The sequence below is a fragment of the Jaculus jaculus genome, chromosome 15 (assembly GCF_020740685.1).
Source record: "Jaculus jaculus isolate mJacJac1 chromosome 15, mJacJac1.mat.Y.cur, whole genome shotgun sequence".
NCBI lineage: Eukaryota > Metazoa > Chordata > Mammalia > Rodentia > Dipodidae > Jaculus > Jaculus jaculus.
Window position 1 is genome coordinate 23,826,730 of NC_059116.1, and position 18,038 is coordinate 23,844,767.

The 18,038-nt window shown below is 49.7% G+C and overlaps 1 protein-coding gene across 2 annotated transcripts in view; it reads left to right on the forward strand.

Annotated features, from left to right (window-relative positions):
* The window catches only part of Cables1 (Cdk5 and Abl enzyme substrate 1), a 143,141-nt gene that overhangs the window by 112,731 nt on the left and 12,372 nt on the right, over nucleotides 1-18,038 (forward strand). For both annotated transcript variants that reach the window (XM_004654829.2, XM_004654830.2), the window contains 3 exons: nucleotides 11,617-11,713; nucleotides 12,789-12,945; nucleotides 14,182-14,285. In XM_004654829.2, coding sequence (XP_004654886.2) covers nucleotides 11,617-11,713; nucleotides 12,789-12,945; nucleotides 14,182-14,285 — 358 coding nt within the window. The remainder of the gene's footprint in view (nucleotides 1-11,616; nucleotides 11,714-12,788; nucleotides 12,946-14,181; nucleotides 14,286-18,038) is intronic.

Genomic DNA, 18,038 nt, shown 5'->3' on the forward strand with positions numbered 1-18,038 from the left:
GGCTCAGTTGCTTCCCTACTCCTCTATCAAATCAGGGTGTCTGAATGTCTCTAAAATGAGATCAAAATGTAAACTTTCAACAGCCCTATTTTAGACAGGTCAACAAGCAATTTTCCTTGGGTATAGCCCGCCCTACTCAAAGCAATGGACAGGGCAGGGGAGATGGCTTGGCGGTTAAGGCGCGCTTGCCCGTGAAGTCTAAGGACCCATGTTCAACTCTCCAGATCCTATGTAAGCCAGATGCATAAAGGTGAGGCGAACGTAGGGTTGCCCATGCCCACTAGGTGGTGCAAGCATCTGGAATTCAATTGCAGTGGCTTAGGCCCTGGTGCACCAATCCCCCCCATGAAGCAATGGACATACCTAGGTGGGATTTAACAATTTAAGAGGGAAGTTTTCCATCCCAACCTCATCTGGTTGGAATCAGACCTCCCCTGCAACACACCCTCCTTGATCCCTTCCTAGTAAACTGCCCTCCTAATAAACTGTCATAGAGAAGGGGAGCTTTATCCTGTCATCATAGCACCTCTTTCTGTCTCCGACAAAGTGATGCCCCTGCCTTGACCCACCCTGGCCACTCTTCCAGTCCTCTGGCCAGTGCTTTGTGGAGCCCAGCACAGCCGTCTCTAGTTGTCTGCATGTGTTAGGAAGATGCAGAGCTCACTGGCCTGCTTAGTTGGAAGACTGGCAGTGGGTTTTGTCCTCTCCTTGCAAATTACGCAGGGGTGAACCCACAGTCCCACCAATCATTACAAGGGTCAGTGGGTTGCACACCCCCCCCAACAGCAGACTATAGGCAGAGTTCAATGAACAAAACACACTTCCAAGTTTGGGGAAGCCCTTCCTGGACATGAGGGTGCTGTCACTTCTCCTGGAATGACCTGTAAGGTCGTTCATTAGAGGTGCTTGAAATGGAAGGTAATTTGGGTAATGCCAAAGATGGTGAGTTCAGCAGTAAGCATCTTCAGTGCAAGCGAGAGGCTTTTAGAGCTTGAACGAAGCTGGAGAAGGGTCCTCTAGTGCTCACTTTTGACCTGCAAAAGCTAAGTGAGATTCTTTCATCACAAGTTTACATAGAACTCAAATAAGTGGCCAGCCACAATGCTGCTCTGGCAAGCTGGATGGGGCCAGGAAGCACACTATCCCAGCTTCCCAGCTTGGGAAAGACACACTCCTTATCCTTCCTTGTCATCAGTGCTGATGGGCCCCTGAGAGCAGATGAGCAGTCAGCCTGTGGCATAGTTAGCCATCAAGCAGATCCTTCCTTACCTCTGTTTACTCATCTATAAAACTGATGACGTCGGGGCTGGAGAGACAGCTTAGTAGTTACGGCACTTGCCTGCGAAGCCCGAGGACCCATGTTCGACTCTTCAGATCCCACGTACGCCAGACACACAAAGGTAAGAAAAGTGCAAGGTTGCATATGCCCACTAGGTGGCGCAAGGGCCTGGAGTATGATTGCAATGGCTCAGGCCCTGGCACGCCAATTCTCTCTCTCTAAAAAAGAAAAACAGCTGATAACATCAACCTCGGGTAGCACATGCGGTATTGCATGAGGCAGCTCTGAGCATGAGCCACACTGGTGGATACTTGTGCATGTCAGTAGCATATCTATTTCTGTCCAGTCACAGAGCTCTTTCCTTGCTGTTTCTAGATCTGCTCCTGCCTGGCTCACAGTAAATGTTTTGGTTTGACCCAACACAATGGGTTCATCTTCCAGTTTGTTTTCATCTGTTCTTTACAAACTTTTCCCCCTCGGATGCATATTAAATCAAATTTAGAAAAAAACACCTCACACATGTAATCCCAGCACATGTGAGGCTGATTGCCAGAGATTGCAGCCCAGGCTGGTCTACGTCAGTGAGTTCAAGACCACCCCGGGCTATAGAGTGAGACTCTGTCTCAACAGTAAGGTAGAAAGTTAGCTGAGTCTCACCTCATCAACAAAGCCAGCTACAACAGTTTTTGGTCAGCTTTCTTCCCGCCTCCCTCCTCCCCCCAGTGCGTGGATTTGTATGGAACGTGACGAAGGGTATTGTCATCTTTCTTGCCAGACTCTGCCTGTCGTAGTGTGTTGTGACTCCCATCACAGGGAAGGAGAGCAGATGCAGGCCATCTTCTGCACTGCAACTGTAACCAAACCTTCCCGTCCCTGTAAACACTTCTCAGATGAGACTTGTAAATCGTACCGTTTTCTGGAAGGGTCCCAGTCTTAAACCAGCTCCTCTTTTCAGAGCACAGGTGCCAAGGCCATTATACCCTCTAGTCATTGCTTTCCCTGTTTTAGCGTGCAGTTGTGGTTTGGCTTACAGACTCCCCAGTGCATAAAATGACTTGGAAGCAACTGCCTGGGCTCTTCCCGACTTAGTAAACAGCACCCCACCGGGGACCACTCTCCTCTCGCCCACCTTCTAGGCTGCTGCGTCCTGTCCTCATCGTGGGACCAGGAGCGGCTAATGTGTGTGCTACAAAGGATTTGTGGGTTGCCATCTAGAAAAGGCGGGGGAAATGTGAAAACTGGAACAGCTTGGGAGAAATCCTAGAGTCTAGAGAAAGGGTTAGGAGGTTCATTGTGGAAGGTACAGTAATGCAGAACGTGACCTTGAAGTTATTACTGAGGGTCAGCCCCCAAACCAGAAAAGCAAGACTGACTCACTTCTCCTTTTGCTTCTGTTTGGCTAGAGCTCTTGCTTATACTCTGCGGCTGGTTCCATTTCTCTAGAGGCTGAAAGGGTATCATGAGGGCTAATCTCCACTTAGGCCATGGCACCCACAAGAAAACGCACTCCACTCCAGGTTTCAGACTGGCAGCCCAGAAAGTTTTGGACCCCAGGCCACTGGTGAGTGAGAGGCAGTGTACTGAGAGATTGTCCCTGTGCCGAAGGGAACAGATGCCAGTGCCAAGCGTTCCTGGAACATGTGGGCACCCGTGGTCCTTCTGCCTGTACCTGAGACCAGAAGAAAACAGGAATAGCAAGGTTTATTGTGATGGGGGAGGCGGGGGCCTTGTGAAGTACCCTCGTAGGATGATTCTGGCAAAAAAAAAAAAACAGTTGCTGTGATGCCCTGCGTGGGCACGGGCCCCTTTGGAATACAATCCTTGCTTGAAGGATAATGGCTAGGTTATCTACAAACCTGTAGATCTACCCCGCAGGTGTTGCGGAGGGGGCGGGATCCTGAATTGCCAACAGCACCCACGTGCTTGTTTACGTCCTCAGCTTTTGGCATTGGGGCATTCGGATGACATCATCTGCTTGGGTGATCATTTTGTGACCCAGAGAACAGTTTCCTCTATTCTTAGCCTTCAAACTTTAAGTGTGCCCTGCCTGGCCCTGGTCCCAAACCCCCTTCCTCCAGAAACCTCTCTTTTAGTTGTGGAAAAGTACGCATTCATAAACGGTGTTTCTTTCCTCGCACCAAGCATATTCCCACACACAGACCCATTCTGGAATGATCTCATGTGTGAATCACGCCATTATCAGGCTGTTTATAGGCGCTGCCTTTAGACAGAGATTTCGATGTAAGCTCCACTGAGACCCCCTTCACCTGAGCCCAGTTAGAGGCCCTCGTGAGGGACGGCTTGTCCATGAAGGGCTGAGTCTGAGGGGTCAGGATCTTCTCAACTTGTGTCACTTGTTATCCATCAGCTGTAAGCCTTGTTCGTTGACTGAACTTTGGTGATCTCATTGCTTCCCTACAAGCAAGCACGCCTGATCGGAGGGGTGCCGGCTGCTCCGTAGCTGAAGGACTGTTGGCACTCTGTCGCGGTAACAGCCAGCCAGAGATGAAGAGCTTAGAATAAGGCATTCTTGCTTCTGTTCTTACAAGTTTCAGGCCACATTGCTTTTGAGCCTGTGGAGCACAGCATCAATAGTAGGAGCACGTGCTGGACCAACTGAGACTCCAGGACTGGGACTCCCCCCGCCAAAAAAAAAGAGAAAGATGAGGAAGGGCTGAGGTTCCCCAGTATCTCATTCCAGGCCACGCGTCTTGACCTAAGACCTCCCACAATACCCCACCTCCCAAAAGCTCCCCCACCCTTCAATAGACCAGGGAGCAAATCCTTAACATGGCCTTTGGGGAGACATCCTGAACCCAAATAATAACAGGCAGCAGATGGGATTTCTTCAGCCAAAGTGAAATGCTTGGGTCCTGGAGTTCTGGTAGGTGTGTAATCTGTTAATTAAAATTCGTTCACAAGTACGGTTTCCTTTCTGAATCCAAGTTTCAAGCTTTGTTTTCTGTCAGTCTCTTCCCATTCTTTTTGAAGGATCTAGAAATCCCGTTAATGTTTAATTGGCTCTTAAATTATTTACACATCAAAGTGTTTGAGCTATTGTCCTTTAAAGAGCAAGTGCTCAGTGGAGCTCTCAGCTGGGTTGCCTGAGCCTAAGCTTAGGGTACTGTCAGAGAAGTGGTCACGGTTAGCAGCTAGAAGCCTCATCTTGGAAACAGAAAGTCATAAAAGGTAATTAATTGCATCACACACACATTTTTTCCATCTGTTTCCCAGATGTAAGTGTAATCATTTTTTTCTCCATTCTTCAAGTGGTTTATAAATGCATCTGACAAAGCAAAATTTTTAAATTAGGCAAACACTTTTTTTTTTGTTTGTTTTGTTTTTTGGTTTTCAAGGTAGGGTCTCACTCTGACCTGGAATTCACTATGTAGTCTCAGGGTGGCCTTGAACTCACGGCAACCCCCCTACCTCTGCTGGGATTAAAGGCATGCACCACCCCACCCGGCTTCAATCATATTTTTTAAAAGTGTAATCTTGGTTCACTGATCATGCTTCCCAAGGGAAGGGCCTTGAACTTCTTATCTAATAGGGAATCTTGTTTTCCCCATCGAGATTCATTCTGTGCATTAACGGCCCAGTGCGCAGCCAGCTGGACCTTTGCTAGTGAGCCTCTGAGAGGAAATGAAAAATCAGCTTGTCTTTTTACAGAAGATGAAGTTAGGAGTTGGCCATTTAATGGTTAGTTGACAGTAGGTGATCCACTTGGGTACGCTGATGTCTAGATTGGCAGAATCACACACGTTTGCTTTGTGCCCTAGAGTCCAAGTCTAAGACAGACATCCAGGCTTTCCTCCCGTGGAGTCGTAGGCTTTCAAGTTGCACAGCAGTGAGGGAACTGGGTCCTGTCTTGTAAAGATGCTACATGTCTGAAGTGAACCAGCTTGCGTTTCCACTCCTTCCTTAAGGAAATAACTACTACTTGGCTGTCTCTCCAAAAGAACTTTCATCTTCTGTTTTAGTTTCCCCATCTTTTGTGAGCCTCTTCCCTGTTCCCTCTCCAGTCCTTCTAATTCCCACATTAACCAGATTCCAAAAGCTTTTTAAAAAATTTTTTTTGTTCATTTTTTTATTTATTTATTTGAGAGCGACAGACATAGAGAGAAAGACAGATGGAAGGAGAGAGAGAGAATGGGCGCGCCAGGGCTTCCAGCCTCTGCAAACGAACTCCAGACGCGTGCGCCCCCTTGTGCATCTGGCTAACGTGGGACCTGGGGAACCGAGCCTCAAACCGGGGTCCTTAGGCTTCACAGGCAAGCGCTTAACCGCTAAGCCATCTCTCCAGCACAATAGCTTTTTTTTTAAATATATTTTTTAAACATTTGAGAGAGAGAGGAAGAAGCAGAGAGAGAAAGAATGGGCATGCCAGGGCCTCCAGCCACTGAAAACTCCAGATGCATACGCCCCCTTGTGCATCTGGCTTACATGGGTCCTGGGGAATTGAACTGGGGTCCTTGGGTTTCATAGACAAACACCTTAACCGCTATGCTATTTCCCCAACCCCAATAGGTTTTTTAAATAATATTTATTTATTTATTTAAGAGAGAAAGAATGGGTGCACCAGGGCCTCTAGCCACTGCAAACAAATTCCAGACCCATGCGCCACCTTGTGCATTTGGCTTTACGTGGGTACCGGGGAATCTAACTCGGGTCCTTAGGCTTTGTAGGCAAGCACCAGTTTTGTTTTAATGAAAATAAATCCTTGGGCTAGATTTCCAAAATATACTTGTTGCAAAACCTAACAAACTTGTACAGAACGAGAACTGAGCTCGTGTGGGAAAATAAGTCTAAGCCAAGGTCCCAGAGCTGGGAGAGAGGGGAGTCGGACCCTCACGTTGCCCTTGGCTCCTCCTCAGCGGTTCTGCCCAGCCTCTGTGGAAGTGAGACTTTCCTCCTGTGACCCCCGAGGGACTGTGTTTCCCTCCGGATGCAACCTTGGCACTGAAGCCTTAATACACGTGATTTCAGACAATCTCCTTAAACGGTATTTGGACTTGCATCTTCCACGTTTAAAAGAAGATGGAAGCCAGCCGTGGTGGCGCGCGCCTTTAATCCCAGCACTCAGGGAGACAGAGGTAGGAGGATCGCCATGAGTTCGAGGCCACCCTGAGACTACATAGTGAAGTCCAGGTCAGCCTGGGCTTGAGCGAGACCCTACCTCGGAAAGCCAAAAAAGTAAAAAAAAAAAATTAAAAAAAAAGATGGCACATAAGTCAATTAATATTTGAACTCTCTCTATATATCTGGGAAATAAGGAATCTTCTAGGCTTTTTGAGGGCTGGAGAGATGGCTTAGTGGTTAAGGGCTTGCCTGTGAAGCCTAAGGACCCCAGTTTGAGGCTCGATTCCCCAGGACCCACGTTAGCCAGATGCACAAGGGGGCACATGCATCTGGGGTTCGTTTGCAGTGGCTGGAGGCCCTGGCGCGCCCATTTTGTCTCTCTCTGTCTGTCTCTTTCTCTCTTTGTCGCTCTCAAATAAATCAAAACAAAAAACTTAAAAAAAAAAAAAAAAGATCCTTTTTGAGTGAGTCTGTACCGTGCCTTTCGGTAAGCGACCCCAGCTCTTCAGTTTGCTGAAGGGCAGACAGCCGTACCCATGGCTTTCCTGCTTTCTCTGCACCCACACACAAGGCCAGGACAGTTGCCCAGAATACGGGGGAGCCTGATGTAAAACTGCTCTTATTAGATAGGTCAAATATGGCCCCCCCAAAGGGCAGTTTTCTATCATTCATGCTTTATCAGGTTTGGGCAACATTTTTCAGAGCATAGGAAGAAAAATCCAGCCCAGAGAAAATGGTCAGTCAGGTTTGCATTGCTGGCAGAAATCACCTGACCAAGAGCAGCTTGTGGTGGGGGTGGGGAGGAAAAAGGTTTATATTGGCTTACAGGCTCAAGGGGAAGCTCCGCGATGGCAAGGGAAAACGATGGCATGAGCAGAGGGTGAACACCAACCCCTGACCCACATACAGTGGACAATAGCAATGGGAGTGTGCCCAACACTGGCAAGGGGAAACTGGCTATAACACCCATAAGCCCGCCCCCAACAATACACCGCCTCCAGGAGACGTTAATTCCCAAATCTCCATCAGCTGGGCACCTAGCATTCAGCACTCCTAAGCTTATGGGGGACACCTGACTCAAACCACCACAGTCAGCCCCTCTACAGTTTTTGGGTCCCAACACCCTGACTATATATAGAAATTCAGCAGCTGGGTAAAGAGGCTGACACACCCAATAGGAGTGATGTAACGAACTGTTTTCTGTGACATGTCTATACGGGATTACTCAAACCCACCAAGGTGGCAACCCCAAAGCCAGTGACAACTTCTCCCTGAGTCCAGGGAGTGTACAGATGTGTGTTCCCAACCACCATGTCGCCATCCGTGTTCTGGAGTGGCTGTCATGTACTGTGTCAGTGAAATTGTTGACGTTTCAATGTTACCAATACAAGTGTGCCGTCTGTTGACAGCTTCCATAAATAACAACAATGCTGCACGATTGTAATCCTCTCTCCCATCTTCCTCCCTTTTCCCCTTCCCAATCCTCCCGCCCCATTGAATTCCTTCTTTCCAACTAGCCTCTCTTCTATTTCAATGTCATCATTTTCCCCTTCCGTATGCAGGTCTCGTGGAGGTAGCATCCGCTAGTGTGAGGTCATGTATATCAAGACCACTTTGTGCGTGGAAGACAGTATTATAAGCTGCCCTCCCCTTCCTTAGGCTCTTATGTTTTTTCCACCACCTCTTCCACAATGATCCCAAGCCTTAGAAGGTGTGAGAAAAATGCTGAATGCTCCACTGTCCTTTCTTCCTGAAACCTGGATGAGTTTTGTATCACCCCAGTGAAAACAGAAGCTTCTCTAACCAAAAGTGACTGTACTACTTTTATTTTATATATATATATATATATATATATATATTTTTTTTTTTTTTGAGGTAGGGTCTCACTATAGCCCCAGCTGACCCGGAATTCACTATGGAGTCTCACGGCGATCCTCCTACCTCTGTCTCCCAAGTGCTGGGATTAAAGGTGTGTGCCACCATGTCCGGATGACTTCTTTTAATCTACTGTTGCATTCCCCCACTGGCAACACACGCAAGGCCGAGAGGAAACTCAAATTTAATCATCCTGGGCATCTTTCCTTTCGGCTCTCAGACTGTGAAGAGGAACCTGAGGGTTTCTGTAATGCCGGGGACCTGGGGGAACATATGCTAGTCAGGTTCCCTCGTACTGCCAACACCCTGCCGTCCCTCACCCTCACGTGACCCTGGCGCGCCCGTTTTCTCCCTCTCCTCCCCTCCCCTCTCATAAGTAAATAAATAAAAATATATTTTAAAAAATAAAAATGCCTATAGGGGCTGGAGAGATGGCTTTTAGCAGTTAAGGCCCTTGCTTGTGAAGCCTAAGGACCCAGGTTTGATTCCCCAGGACCCATGTAAGCCAGATGCACAAGGTGGTGCATGCATCTGGAGTTCCTGATGTGTCTTTTCTCTTTCTCTCTCATAAGTAAGCTAAAAAATAAATTAAAATGCATATAATTAGGGCTGGAGGGACGGCTTAGCGGTTAAGCGCTTGCCTGTGAAGCCTAAGGGCCCCGGTTCGAGGCTCGATTCCCCAGGACCCACGTTAGCCAGATGCACAAGGGGTCGCAGGCGTCTGGATTTCGTTTGCAGTGGCTGGAAGCCCTGGCGCGTCCATCCTCTCTCTCTCCCTTTCCCTCTCTCTCTCTCTGCCTCCTTCTCTGTCTGTCACTCTCAAATAAATAAAGAAAATTTTTTTTAAAAATGCATATAATTAAACATGGAGTTCCTTGTACAGTTTGCCACATTGCAAGGGCTCAGTTACCACATGTGACCAGTGACCACTGTGTGGGGTTGTGCAGATAAAGAGCACCTTCAACATGGGAGAGCTCTGTTGGACAGAGCTAGTCTGCCCTGGGCCATATGGGATCCTAGGCACACTTCATCCTTACTTTACTATTATTTTCTGAGTCATCTTGGCCATGGCCATTTAGAAACTAGAAGTAAGTGGGAAGATCTGACTCCGGCAAGTCCTGTGAGTTCTCCAGAGGTCGATTCCTGTTGGTAAGTGAGGTGGAGCCTGGCCTGGTCTCTGTCTCCCAAGTGTCCCCCAAGGTTCTTGAGGCTTTAAATAGAGTTTCAGGGTCAGCTCACAGAACAGACTGTCGGCCTTTATATAGAGTACACAAAGCATATGTTTTGTGATGCCTGCATTTCCCTGGGGCAAAGCCCCAGGAAGGGGATTGTGGGAAGAAGCACGGCTAGCTTGGGTCTGTCCACTGGGTCATGCACTTCCGTCAGCGAGTGCACAGCCGGCTGGGGCCGGGCTGACCCAGGGACGTGGTGAGGCTGAGAAAACTGAAGACAAATGAAAAGGGGAGGTGACAGAAGTCTCACATTCTATACCTTCTTTGAAATCTTACTATTTCCTTAAGAGAGAGGCAGATAGGGAAAGTAGGCATGCCAAGACCTCTAGCCACTGCAAACAAACTCCAGACACTTGCACCACCTTGTGCATGTGGCTTACATGGGTCCTGGGGAATCAAACCTGGATCCTTTGGCTTTGCAGGCAAGTGCCTTAACTGTTGAGCCATCTCTTCAGCCTCATCTCCGTGTGTGTGTGTGTGTGTGTGTGTGTGTGTGTGTGTTTTAATTTTAGAAAGAGAGAATTGGCATGCAAGGGCCTCAGCCACTGAAATTGCACTCCAAATGCTCGCGCCACCTAGTGGGCATGTACAGCCTTGCACTTGCCTCACCTTGTGCATCTGGCTTATGTGGGATCTGGAGAGTAGAACCTGGGTTCTTAGGCTCTGCAGGCAAGCACCTTAACTGCTAAGCAATCTCTTCGGTTCTTTATTTTTATTTATTATTTGTTTGAGAGAGAGAGAATTGATGTACCAGGACCTCAGCCCCTGCAATCAAACTCCAGGCACCTAGTGGGCATGTGCGACATTGTGCTTGCCTCACCTTTGTGCATCAGGCTAAGGTGGGATCTTAGAGAACTGAACATGGGTCCTTAGGCTTCTCAGGCAAGCACCTTAACTACTAAGTCATCTCTCCAGTCCCCCATTTGCATTCTTAATTGCTGTCTTTGTAAGCCTATCAAGCATCTCCAAGTTCCTACAACCTGCTGTCTGGGTATCCTTGGCAAGCCATTCCCTATGGGGCTCAGTTTCTTCTTCTGTAACATTGGTTAATAGTAATGGCTTAGCAAGTAAGGTGCTTCTTACAAATCCTAAGCACCCAGGTTCGATTCTCCAGGTCCCACATAAGCCAGATACACAAGGTAGTACATGTGTCTGGAGTTCGTTTGCAGTGGCTAGAGGCCATGTTGTGCCCATTCATATTCTCCACCCCCCATCTATAATAATAAAATAAAAACTTAAATAGTAATGTTTGTCTTACCCATTAAGCCATTTCTCCTGTCCTCAATCATGTCTATTTCATAGAGTCATCTGTAAGAACCCAACGTGACGGCTGAAAGGCTTTGGAAATTGTGCTGTAGGAATGCATGTTACCATAACTGAGGCTCATTCGAGGTGGCTGGGCTAACTGTAGTGGTGATCTACCTACCTTCATTACCATCAAGAGCCTGGGCACTGCTCAGGACGTTGACAGAGAGTCGATCTCAACAACTTCAAAATGAACCCAGTGCCACAGCCAGAGACCAGAGACCACTTGGGAAATGTCCCCTGGCTTCTCAGTGACTGGCCATCTCTTAAGAACATGGGTGAGGAGGGAGGGATATACTTAACCAAGGGCTCCTCAGCCCAACTTCACTGTTTCTATTCACTTAGATGTCATTTCCGGGCTGGAGAAATGGCTTAGTGGTTAAGCGCTTGCCTGTGAAGCCTAAGGACCCTGGTTCGAGGCTCAGTTCCCCAGGACCCACGTTAGCCAGATGCACAAGGGGGTGCACATGTCTGGAGTTCGTTTGCAGTGGCTGGAAGCCCTGGAGCACCCATTCTCTCTCTCTCTCTCTCTCTCTCTCTGCCTCTTTCTCTCTCTGTCTATCACTCTCAAATAAGTAAATAAATAAATAAAATAAACCAAAAAAATTTTTTTAAAGATGTCATTTCCATGAATGTGAATGTAACAAACTAGAGGCTGTCCCCAGAACTGATAAGTCCCCCCCCCCACACACACACCAAAGGAAACACAAGGGGCCATTCCCCCTACCAGGCTCCACTGGGTCATTTTGTCAGTGTTGACTGTATTGTCTCGTTCAGTGCACAGTGTTAATGTCACTCTTTGGGGAGCACACAAAAGCATTTTTTCCTGTGGCTTGTCTTCCCCAGGGATGTGAAGTTGGATGGAGGGAGGCAGTCAGCAGGCGCCATGAGCTTGAAGGAGGTGATTGGGCTGGAAGGCGTGGAGCTGGGCGCTGATGGGAAGGTAAGGAAGGCTGCCTGGCTTCCAGGGCGCGGAGATTTTGCAGACCATACAGGGTCAGGAAGCAGGGGCAAGAGCTAGATCGTGAGAGTCCCTTGCAGTAGGGGAAAGTAAGGGAGGTACAGCATCCAGGGCTTGTGGCCCCAGCCTGCCCCAGTGGAGACAGAAACCCACGGAGCCAGCGATTAAGTGGCGACCATGTGGGAATTCCCAGCACGTGTGAATGTCTGTAGGCTGATGGCCTGATATTTACACACACACACACACACACACACACACACACACACACACACACAGAGAGCAGCCTCATACAGTAACAGCTGTCCACAGTACATGAGCTGCTAAGTTGAAGTCTAGGAAATAGTTTGAAAAATGAGCTTGGCCTCTTGTGCCAGTTACCGCCAAAAGCCCGCGTGCCCCCCGGAAACCGTCTCAGCACGCTGTGGCCCAAGGGGAGCCATCCTCACGCCCGCAGAGCGGCTCGTCACTGCTTGTTTCTGACTAACTGACATGATCCCTGAGGTCAGGCTGGAGGTGGGGGCCGTGAGCACAATGTGTTCTTAGGACAAGTGAAAAGAGATGCAGTGGCTTGCTCTCTCACCCAGGAATGAGGGAGGAGGAAGAGGAAGGGGGTTGTGCCCACACAGCCGCCTTCAGAGATGCCTGGGCCCGGTGTGTTCTAGAACTCTGTTCCTTCGTGGATTATATGACTCAGGACAACACATGCCTGGTGTATGACCCAGTACCCTAGCACCCCCTGAGACAGTACCTTGTCCTCCTACATGTGAACATTTTTTGTTTTTTTGCATAAAACAGGAAGAGTTCTACCAAGTGGGGTCCAATGATTTTACGTAGCCTGGAGTCCATTCAGGTGGGGGGGGTGCTGCAGAGAACCAGCACACATTTGACCCAAGCAAGTACCAAAACAAGTTGTATTTTCCAAATCTTATTGAATTTCAGAATTGCACACTTTTGAAAAGTAGACCGGAATTTGGGGTAGCAGCCGAGCTGGGCCAGAATGCACACCTGGCCTCATCTGGCAATTAACCACTGGTCTGGTTTTGTCTCCCCTTTCTAGACAGTTTCTTACACCCAATTTCTGCTACCCACAAATGCCTTTGGAGCCCGGAGAAATACCATAGAATCCACCTCTTCCTTCTCCCAGTTCCGTAACCTGAGCCACCGCAGCCTCTCCATAGGCCGGACCGGTAGCACCCAAGGGAGCCTGGACGCAGGTAACGTGGGCTCAGCGGGTCTCATGCCTAGGGTGGGAGGCGCCTCCTTTTGCGAAAGGGATCTCTCCTTCTGTGTGGACTGGAGGCCGTGGAGCCACACCCACGGGCGAGCTGACTTTGGGAGAAGCCACGTAGGTTCCCGGCACATCCCAGATGGCCAGCTGTCTATCAAATGTTTCATTTGCCAACCCTGCAGGGTCCTGCCAGCCTAAAGGAAGCCAAGGCCCCCTCACACACACACACACACACACACCAGGCAGACAGCCTGGCTCTCCCAAGGTGCTGTTTCAAAAGGTGCTGTTTCTCAGATTCTCATCCACCTGGTTCCAGTGTACCGTGTCATGGTTCTGGGCCCAGGCGTCTGTGTTTTTCCAGATAATTGGGCCCTGGGGTGCAGGACAGGGTGAGAATTTCCACTGCAGGTAGTGTGTGAGCCAAGCTGGCTCCTGAAGGAAGGTTTGCATATTCCAGCCTCGCCCACATGTAGGCATGAGGGTGGGTGACAACCCCATAGGAAGCAGCTTTGCTTCTGTTCTCAGAGAAGTTCCAGGGGGAATGGGCAGTTCTCTAGGTCAGCCAGCCTTGGTCCTAACGTCACAGTCGCCCGTGGGTCACATGCAGCTGTGCGCGCCGCTGTCTGCTCTGGCCCGCGCCTTCATTCACACACCAGGGTCTCGCCCAGAAGTTATGCTCTTGGGTTGGCATGGCTGCGTGTGGCCCGTTTAGAAAACAAGGCTTTTTGGGAACACTTCCTGTCACCTGTGAGATGTGACATGTTCTCTGCACGTCATGTGCCACATGAAGTCTTCTGTTCTTTTTAATTTCTTAACTTTTTTTTTTGGGGGGGGGGTTTCGAGATAGGGTTTCACTCTGGCCCAGGCTGACCTGGAATTTACTATGGAGTCTCAGGGTGGCCTTGAACTCATGGCGATCCTCCTACCTCTGCCTCCCGAGTGCTGAAAGGGGTTCTTTTGGATCGGGGAAATGTATACATAATTTGCTAAGATGGAAAAAAAAAAGTAAGAAGAGTAGTAATTTTCCAAATTCTGTTGCGGGAGGATATTACCCCTGTGCCCTGCAGAGATGCCCCCCGAAAGGCAGCCTCGGTGACGTGATTCCGAGCCAGTGTTCTGAAGCAACTCCGTCTTCAGTGACTGCACTCATCAGTATTTTCCCCGCAGCCTCTGCCTCCGAGGGCCCAGGGCCCCTAATTACCATTTTGCATGTGCTCTTCAGGGAATGACCTGGGAGACTTTATGGATTATGACCCAAATCTCTTGGATGACCCCCAGTGGCCTTGTGGCAAGCACAAGCGAGTTCTGATCTTTCCTTCGTACATGGTGAGTAGCATCCGAAGGCCGCTGACCTGCTTCTCGTCCAGCAGTTAGCTCGCCCACCTTCGTGTGTGGTGTGAGGGACTTGCCTGTGGCATCTGTTGGAGCGTTCCCTGGCGGGGGCTACTTTCAGAAGGGCTTGCTGTCCAACAGGCTGGGCACCTGTAAATGCCTCTTCTGCTGGGAGGGGGCTGGGAGAGGCGTACTGTTAGTGGACAAGAAAGCTTCCCGGCTCCAGTTGGGGGGGCTGTCACTCTGAGATGGCATGTCCAAACTTGCAACTCCACAGACCCCATTAGGGAGGGACCAAACGTATCCTTGGGAGGACCCAGCTTGGGAGGGGCTGTGTCTGGCTCCCCCGTGGGACTGCAAGCCCGTACCTGTGCTCTGAGCAAACAGTTGGCACCAGGCTAGGGATAAGAGTGGGAAAGCAGGACGTAGGGTATGAAGCGTAAACACTTTTTTTTTTTTAATTTTTTTGTTATATTTATTTATTTATTTGAGAGCAACATTGAGAGAGAGAGAAAGAGAGAGCAAGAGAGTCCCCTTGTGCATCTGGCAAACGTGGGTCCTGGGGAATCAAGCCTCGAACCAGGGTCCTTAGGCTTCACAGACAAGCGCTTAACCGCTAAGCCATCTCTCCAGCCCTCCCTCGCTGTTTTTATCCCACGGACCTTCTAGTTTTCTTCTGTGTGTGGTTTTTCCTTTCTGCTTCTAACTGACCACCTGGAATACCACGGAAGGCTGTCTCTCCAGGCACCAGTGGTCCGCTACGGGAATCCCATGTCCTTTCTTGGGTAATGCCTGTCCCCGTGGCTAGGCAAGCAGAGCCCCAGCTGCTGGGAAGAGCCTGGAATGCTGGGGAAATGGAACGAGTAGGCCAGGCCTTCCTGCACGCTCCAGCAGGAAGGACATTCAGCCCAGATTGCCCCAACTCCCTTTGCCTGCCCCTTGGTATCCTGGCAAAATGGTGAGGCAGGCAAGCCAGGCCCTCCCTCCTGTTCTGGGCTCCGGAGCCCTCACCCCAGCATTGAACCAGAGGAACCTCCTCGTGGACTTTCGCATCTGCAGATGCCACACACACAAGGTATTCAAAGGATCCTGGGGTGTGCACTCAAATCTTAAAGTTAGCATCGTGGGGAGCCACCAGTCAGCACTTGGGCCCTTGCTGTGGCCTTTCCAGCGTGGTGTCCCCTTGTGGTTTGGCACACAGCTCCCGAGTCCTTTTGCTATGCCACACTAAATAGGATAGATTTCCAAAGGCATTTAGCTCCAGATGGCCCCAGTTCTCACACTCCGGGGCCCATCCCTCAGAAAGCCCGTGTAGAATGAGGTTGTTTTTATTCTATGACTTACTCAGCCGAAAACTAAAAGCAGAAGAGCACTTGTTCGTCTCCCCAGAGACCGATGCAGAAAGTGTTCAAGAGCCCAGGAGAGCCCGCGTCCTCGTATTAAATGAGGGAGCAACTGAAAAGTGGCCATTCATGTAGAACAGCATTCTTCACGTGGAGCCCTCCTTTATCGATTTCACTTTACTGAGTAATTGGGCAGGAAATTGGCTCCACGTCCAAGGTGAGGCTCTCACAGTTGAAGGACAGGAAGTGGGGTTGCTGAGGCCTGTGACTGTTCGCTTTGATCTTTGCCCAGTCCTGTCCGAATGGCCTGTCTCTGGACAGCCAGCAGTGTGGGGACCACCGGCCTGTGGGCAGGATGTGAGGACCATTCTGTGGGCTATTCAGCAGATGTCTAGGGGCCCCAAAACAGTAGAAGGTTACCATTTCTGGCTGGTGTTGAGATCCTTCAGGGAACCCTCCTACAGATGTTATCAAGTCTGGTGACAGTACCAACAGCCCCTTGACAAGCTGGGTGTCAGGTGAGTGCTGGATGGGATTGTTTTTGTTCCTTTCAATGATTTTCTTTTTTTTTTTTTAATTTTTTAATTTTATTTATTTGAGAGAGAGAAAGAGAGAGAGAGAGAGAATGGGTGTACGAGGGCCACCAGCCACTATGAACAAATTCCAAATGCATGTGCCCCCTTGTGCATCTGGCTTACGTGGGTCCTGGGGAATCGAACCTCGAACCTGGGTCCTTTGGCTTTGCAAGCAAACGCCCTAACCGCTAAGGCATCTCTCCAGCCCACCCCCTTCCAGTGATTTCCACTGTGAGCTTTGAGGTTCTGGGCCACAGTCTGGGCATGCTCACAGGTAATCTGTCTTTCTGAACACTGTGCTAGATGACTTTCCAAGTCAGCATACATGTCCGGCCCTCTTCGTTTTATGTTCCCAAGTGGCTCATTTCTCATTTCTCCCCATCAGCTCTGCAGTTTGCGCTGCCTGTAAGAGTGCGTGTTTGAGAGAACCCAGTGACCCACGCGGTGTTTTCCTAGTCTGCCCCGCAAACCTTCTCTCCTCCTGTTCTGACCACGGGCAGCGGTGGTGCTGGGACAAGAAGGGGTGTTATCATCTAGGTTGTTGACAGTTTTGTGACAAACAGCTTCAGCTCAGCTCCACAGAGCCAAGAGGAACAGAGAATGGGTTGCCAGGGCTAATTCTTGGGCGTTTGCACTGAACTTGTAAACTTGGAGGAACCAGAGTGGGGAAGTTTCTTATTTGCTTATCTATTCGCTTGACTTTCATATATTTGAGTAATAGACACAGAATCTGTGCAGTCAGCAAATTTGGTTGCCACCCCACTGTGTGCCCTGCTGGTTGCTCCCTCACCCAGCCAACTAACCGGCCACAGTCCCCATTCTGTCGGCCTTGGAGGGAGTATGTCAGGCTGCTAACAGGCAGATAGCTGACTATGGAAGAAGCCATCTTGGAAAAGGGATGGGAGAGGACAAGGGAGGGTCAGGGGTAGGTTTCCCATGTGGGAAGACCCTGAAGTATAGGAGATGTTGGCTTTGTACAAAACTGCCTCTTCCCTCTGCACACACAGCATGCAGGCAGGGCGGGAGGTCGAGGCCAGAGTGACGATCCTGAGTGGCCCCTGCTTCCCCTCCAGCACCGCCTGGGACGCAGGAAGCTCTGTCTGTAGTTGATCTGTGACTCTAAAAAGCCAGAGAGCCGGAGAATAATTTCACCAAGTTGCTGAAGACTCTCTTGGAGGCCCGGAGCACATTTGCAGCCCTCCCTCAGACAGGAGCTGCACCTCCAAGCAACCCAGCTGCCCCCCGCCCAACAGAGCTTCCTGCTGCCCCCTTTTGCCTGATCATGGGAACAGAACCCGGGGCCGACTTGGTGCTGTCTTGTTCAGCTCCCAGGACAGTCCCCGCTAGACCAGCTCAGCGGGAGGCCCCAAGCCTGAGCCGTTGGGGCCGTTTCGAGTGCTTTGGGTGGTGCTATCTATGTGGAATTTCAGACGAGCCTCAGAGAGACATGCAAAGTCTTTCTCCCATCAAGCACTGCAGCAGCTGGACTTACGTACAGTCAGATGCACTCGTTTTAAACATGAATGAACTCTGTCACCGCCCCCGATCCAGATAGAGAATGTCTATAGATATTAGATATATATAGTCCCTTTAACAAGTGCCCTCTACACACCCACGACTCGTACCCCAGTACTTTCTGAGGCCATTGCAGCCTCACTTCTAGCATCATCCATTTTTCTATAAGTTCACGGAAGTGAGATTATCCACGCACACAGTATCTGTCTTTCACACAGCTTAGTTTCTCTGAGATTCACCCACACACATGTGTCTTACTGATGCATGATATTGGACGCACCACAGTTAATCCACTCTCCAGCCAATGGACATTG